Raw genomic sequence first — 5,028 nt, 5'->3', positions numbered from 1 at the left:
CAGTGCCAGCCTGCCTCCCGGTGGATCCCAGCGCAGAGCCTGCAGCACCCGTCACTCTCAGCACTCCTGCACTTAGGCCACAATGGCAGGTCGAGGTGGAGCTGCTCGACCGAACGGACCGGCCGCCGGAAACAAAATCTGCCAGTTCAAACTTGTCCTCTTGGGAGAGTCGGCAGTGGGGAAGTCCAGCCTCGTTCTGCGCTTCGTGAAGGGGCAGTTCCACGAGTACCAGGAGAGCACGATTGGAGGTGAGTGCCCACCCCAAATACCCACGGCTGACAGGTGCTGGCCTCACTAATGCAGTTGGGGGGTGTCAGAAGTATGAATGGCTGTTTCCAATCTGGGGTTTTTGCTGTAGGTAGTAAACCAAGAGTTAAAGCATTAGCTGCTTGACAACTTGTTTGTTGGTGAGGAGATCAGTGCAGCAGAGAATAATGCTATGGCAACCGTGTGCTCTGCCTCTCAGGCTCTTCACTTCCAGTGCCTGAATTCCTGCTTCTAATGAGAACTGAGGCCTCCAGCTTGGTTTATAGCCATTAATTATCTTTTCAGACCATGACCTGGAATTTTGGGGTTGTTTCCAGCCTGATCCTGTTAACTACTTCCACAGCTCCCAGTTCTTTAGCTTGAGATCATTACATGGTGTCACCAACCAAAGGTCGGCTGGCACCTGGCTCTCTGGGCAGTGGGGAGGTGTGTGCTGAGGAAAGGAGTGATTTCTCCCTGTAGTAACCTGTGCAGGGAGTAAGTACAGCTGTGAGTAGAGCTTACAGGGAAGCTCCGCTTAATGGCCTGCTGCAGAGGCCATGTGGGCACTGGTGTTCTGCTTCAGTCTGTGTCCAAGGCTGGTTGCCTTTATCCTGCTTGTAACACGTGGTGTTACACTCGCTGGAACAGGAAAATAACCAGTTGCTACGCTGGGGAGTGCAGTGTCACTGGGCTGACTGCAGAGCTCGGGCACCGGGGTGCTCTCCAAAGCGAATCCCAGCGATGCCGCAAGAGCAGAACTGCCCCAGGCTCTGGCTATGGGGGCTCTGCAGCTGGAAGAAAGGCAAGCACACACCTTCTCTTTCAGCTGCCTTCCTAACGCAGACAGTCTGTCTGGATGACACAACGGTGAAGTTTGAAATATGGGACACAGCAGGACAGGAGCGGTATCACAGCCTGGCACCGATGTACTACCGGGGTGCCCAGGCTGCCATCGTCGTCTACGACATCACTAACACAGTGAGTACTGCGTAGGGTTGCCGGTGTTGGTCGGGAGGAGGCGGCTGTGCTTGCAGCTGCTGCTTTTTGGTTCCCTGGGAGAGTGTCTGGGTCCAGAGTCCCCGCAGATGCCTGCCTGCAGGTCCTGAGTTTCTGGAAAACTGCGAACGGCCTCTCCCTCGGCTCTGACCAGGGCTGTCTAAGCTGATAAAGGACCCTGCCACAAAGTGCTGTAGAGGCAGAACACTCCTTACAGGAAAGACTTGTTCTAATCATATCTTTGCTGTGGATTGAGAGGCTGCCCTTCCTGACTGCTGCCTCCTGTTTGCTTCCAGGACACATTTGTACGAGCCAAGAACTGGGTGAAAGAGTTGCAGAGGCAGGCTAGCCCCAATATTGTAATTGCACTAGCAGGAAACAAGGCAGACCTTGCCAACAAGAGAGCTGTGGACTTCCAGGTGAGTGGGAATCCAGGTCAGTTGTTACCTGAGCAAGTCAGGAAAGTGGCTTTCTGCTGAACTGGGGGAGATGGTGATGGCTATGTGCGAAATGCTTTGAGGGAGAGTGGAAGTCAAGATTTATCAAGATGCCACTCCAAGGGAGCTGCAGCCTGCCTTTCCCACGCACTGCTTTCACAGCCCTTGTAGCTCTTGTTGGTAACAGTTACGACAAACGCAGAGAATAAGGCCCCCAGAGCACCAGCTTCTCTCTTCAGTCTTCTCTGGTCCCGTACTCATCCGGGGCTGCCTTCAGCAGGGTGTGAAACAGCATCTCTTCGATACAAGACCTGTGAAGAATCGTTCCCAGCTTGTTCTCTGCTCTCACAGCTCTTGCCTTGTCTGAGACAAACTTTGGAGGAGCAGCTCTTATCTCAGACCCCTGTGCGGATTGCCTGGGGTGCAGTTGGTGTTTGTTTCTCTCCCAGCCAACCAAAGTACAGGGCGTTGTGCTGCTCGGGACACACTGTCTGCGCTTGGCTCACAAACAGTCTGTGCTGCTGTACCCCGCTGGGCTGTGGGGACACCAGCCGTGCAGTCCTGTGTGTCCCGGCTGTCCTGGCCAGGCGGGGTCAGGGGCCGGGGGTGGGAATGTCTGGAACAGGGTTTCTTTGGTGTTAGTTTGACAGCAAGTGAAGTGTGTGGAGCCTGCTTGGGCCTCCTCTTGGCAGGGTGCCTTCACCACTCCGATGTGATTGTTTGTAGGATGCACAAACATATGCAGATGACAACAGCTTGCTGTTCATGGAGACGTCAGCGAAGACAGCGATGAATGTGAACGAAATCTTCATGGCAATAGGTAACAGCCTGTGTGCAGGCGGGTGGCTGGGGTAGCTCTGGGCACCAGCAGTGCATCCTGTAGAAACCATGGGAGCTCCCGTGCCAGCCAGGGTCTGGGGGGCTTGTGCTGGAGCAGATGATCATTTTGATATCCTCTGTGACCAGCCACTCCCTGAGCGTTTGGAGCCTTGGCCTTGCAAAGCCTGTTCCCTTTCTCCCTTTGTCTCGGGTGGTGAGGAAGGGGAGAGCAGGACTAATAACAGCCAGAACCAGAAGTGGATTGTTTGCTGTGCTCTCGCTGCCAGCGGTGTTTGATCCCAAACTCCTGGTTTTTTTTTCCTGGAGGGAGGAGGGCTGGGGGCTGGGGCAGGGCTGAGCCCCGCCTGGGGTCTGCAGTGGGGAGGAGGTTGGCCTCTCTAGAGGAGCCTACTAATGTCTTGTTTCGTTCCAGCCAAGAAACTGCCAAAAAATGAACCCCAGAACGCTCCCGGTGGCCCAGGTAGGAATCGTGTGGTGGACCTTCAGGAGAGCAGTCAGCCCAGCAGGAGCCAGTGCTGCAGCAATTGAGCAGCCGGTCCCGCCTGACGGAGCCTCGGATGACGTGACTGGAACCCACGCTAACTCGTAGAGCAGCTGCTGCCGGCGGCTGCTGTGATTTCTCCATCCCTTTCTGATCATAGGCTGGAGGGAGTTCTTCCACCTGCACCTTTCTGTACAAATACTAATTCAATTCTAAGTCTTAAGTCACTTTTTTAATATATGAACTTCTGCTCTTCCCTCTTCCTGGTGGTGGTGGCTGCACGACCTGGTGTCTGCCCAGCCAGCTCGCCCCTTCCCGCAGGGGCGAGCGGCGCCGGGTCCCACAGTACTGTGGTTCACTATGGGAAACAAAGGGATATCGACCTAGAGAACCTCGGTTAAAGCACCCGTCTGTAAGGGCCAGGGCTAACACCGTACGATCCGCCTAGAACAACCACTAAACTGTAGCATTAGTGACAAACTCCGGCTGCTCAGCCACTTATTGACCAAATCAATGATGAGTATTCTGGGGTGGGGCAGAGGGAAGCAAAACTGGTTTCTTCTGTATTTTGTATTGTATGTTTCCTCATGTAACCAATCAGTATCTTGTCAATATAGTCCGTACAACTAGCTGCCTGTTGTCTTTATTTGTGTTGGACTCCAGCATGCCAACTCTTTTTTTTTCTATCTCCGGTTCTGTCATAATGCACTAATCCTGTTGCAACTTTTGCAAAAATCTTGTATAGAAAATTGTCCTTTTTTTGATGGTTGTGATGCCACTAATGTTGTTAACCCTGCTCTCGTGCAAATACACATGGTTTACTGATGTACAGAGGTGGGGTGGGGGAAACCTCGGATGACCGGTCAGTGGAGATGATGTATTGCAAAAGCCTGTAATTCCACAAAGTATGAAGGGAGGTATTAAAATGGCTTCTGTTGCCAGACTCTAACTGATGTTGGCTGCTGCCTAGTGCCTAATGCAATGTCTTATGCATACTGGTATTTAAGAGGAACTGTCAACCTAGTCTTCATCACAAACTTCGGTTTTGTGTGATTAAAAGAAAAAAATTTTATAAACCTATCATAATCAACACTGTTCATGTTTCTTAATCAGCTCAAAGCAGCAGGGGAGTGGACCAGAACACTTGTGCTGGAGGCTGCGATGTGCAGGATGCTCATGGTGTGTCCAACGCCCAGCTTTTCTGTAGGGACGTGTGGCTGTCCTTCCCTGGGCAGGGACAGATGGGCTGCTGGCCCTGGGACCTCTGCTGAGCCTGGGCTGTGCTGGCACCCCAGAGAGGCAGAAGCTCCTCAGGGTGAGGCTGCAGGGGCTCAGTGAGCTTGTGCTGTGCAGCGGCATGCAGGGAAGCTTGAGGCAAATAGTGGGAATTATTTGTTGCCTAATACTTCTGGGGAAACCACAGCTCCAGCTGGGAAGGGCGGGGGGGGGGAAGTGGTGTGCTGGGAGCTCAGGCGGGGAATGCTGTGCTCCGGTATCAATGAACCCAATGGCTCTGTCCCTGGAGGATGGTGGCCTGGAACGATGCTCCTCTCCTGTCCCTGCTGCCTGATCTTCAGAGTCAGACCTGGAAAATGGAGCATCCCCTGCAGCTCTGCTGCTGTGTGCTGCTGGATCCCTGTGAGAGGCACAGCTCCTGTCACCTGCACAACCTGCCCTGGGCTTGTGCTGTGGGGCTCTGACAGCTCCGCTGGTACCTGCGAATAAAGGTGTCTGCAAACAGCTGCGGCTCATGCGGGCTTCGTCCACAGTCTTGGGCAGCCCCAGGGGCATAGGAGAGGGGCTTCCCCAGTCCCCTCTGAACAATCTTGTGAAGCCAAGGCGAGGTGCTGTTGCCATCTGCTGGTTTCTTGTACTTTGCTGGTTCCCAGGGCTTCCTTCCCATTTCCTTCCAGGTCCCCGGGTCTCATCTCTGTGCAGGAGCCTGGGCTGTGTCCTGCTGCTGCCTGAGCATCTGAGGGTCATGGTGCGGGGCTGGGGGCTGCTGCTGGCTGTGGGGTGCTGAGC

The 5,028-nt window shown here is 53.9% G+C and overlaps 2 protein-coding genes across 4 annotated transcripts in view; one reads left to right on the top strand and one right to left on the bottom strand.

Moving 5' to 3' along the window:
• Positions 1 to 3: 3 nt before the first annotated feature.
• On the top strand, positions 4 to 4,083 carry RAB5C (RAB5C, member RAS oncogene family). 3 transcript variants are annotated; one of them, XM_010080311.1, is made up of 5 exons: positions 4 to 248; positions 1,076 to 1,227; positions 1,542 to 1,664; positions 2,409 to 2,502; positions 2,935 to 3,952. In XM_010080311.1, the coding sequence occupies exons 1-5, from the start codon at positions 83 to 85 to the stop codon at positions 3,048 to 3,050; spliced, it is 651 nt and encodes a 216-aa protein (XP_010078613.1). In that variant the 5' UTR covers positions 4 to 82; the 3' UTR covers positions 3,051 to 3,952. The 3 variants fall into 3 exon arrangements, with proteins under 3 accessions (XP_010078613.1, XP_010078616.1, XP_010078615.1); XM_010080313.1 differs by having other exon boundaries at positions 83 to 248; positions 1,097 to 1,227; positions 2,935 to 4,083; XM_010080314.1 differs by lacking the exon at positions 1,542 to 1,664 and having other exon boundaries at positions 7 to 248; positions 2,935 to 4,083.
• Positions 4,084 to 4,402: 319 nt separating this feature from the next.
• Positions 4,403 to 5,028, bottom strand: part of LOC104466779 (heat shock protein 30C-like) — a gene marked incomplete at its 5' end in the record, with an annotated part of 1,648 nt that continues 1,022 nt past the window's right edge. Inside the window, one exon of the mRNA XM_010080315.1 lies at positions 4,403 to 4,432. Within this exon, the coding sequence (XP_010078617.1) occupies positions 4,403 to 4,432 (30 nt within the window). The remainder of the gene's footprint in view (positions 4,433 to 5,028) is intronic.

This window comes from Pterocles gutturalis, unplaced genomic scaffold, assembly GCF_000699245.1.
Source record: "Pterocles gutturalis isolate BGI_N339 unplaced genomic scaffold, ASM69924v1 scaffold11024, whole genome shotgun sequence".
Taxonomy (NCBI): domain Eukaryota; kingdom Metazoa; phylum Chordata; class Aves; order Pterocliformes; family Pteroclidae; genus Pterocles; species Pterocles gutturalis.
This window is presented reverse-complemented; position numbering and strand designations above follow the sequence as displayed.

Excerpts from the sequence above, each read along its gene's own strand:
- RAB5C (XM_010080311.1), top strand. The coding sequence starts at position 83 with ATGGCAGGTCGAGGTGGAGCTGCTCGACCGAACGGACCGGCCGCCGGA. Across the intron at positions 1,665-2,408 it reads AGAGAGCTGTGGACTTCCAG|GATGCACAAACATATGCAGA; the intron begins GTGAGTGGGAAT and ends GATTGTTTGTAG. Across the intron at positions 2,503-2,934 it reads CGAAATCTTCATGGCAATAG|CCAAGAAACTGCCAAAAAAT; the intron begins GTAACAGCCTGT and ends GTTTCGTTCCAG.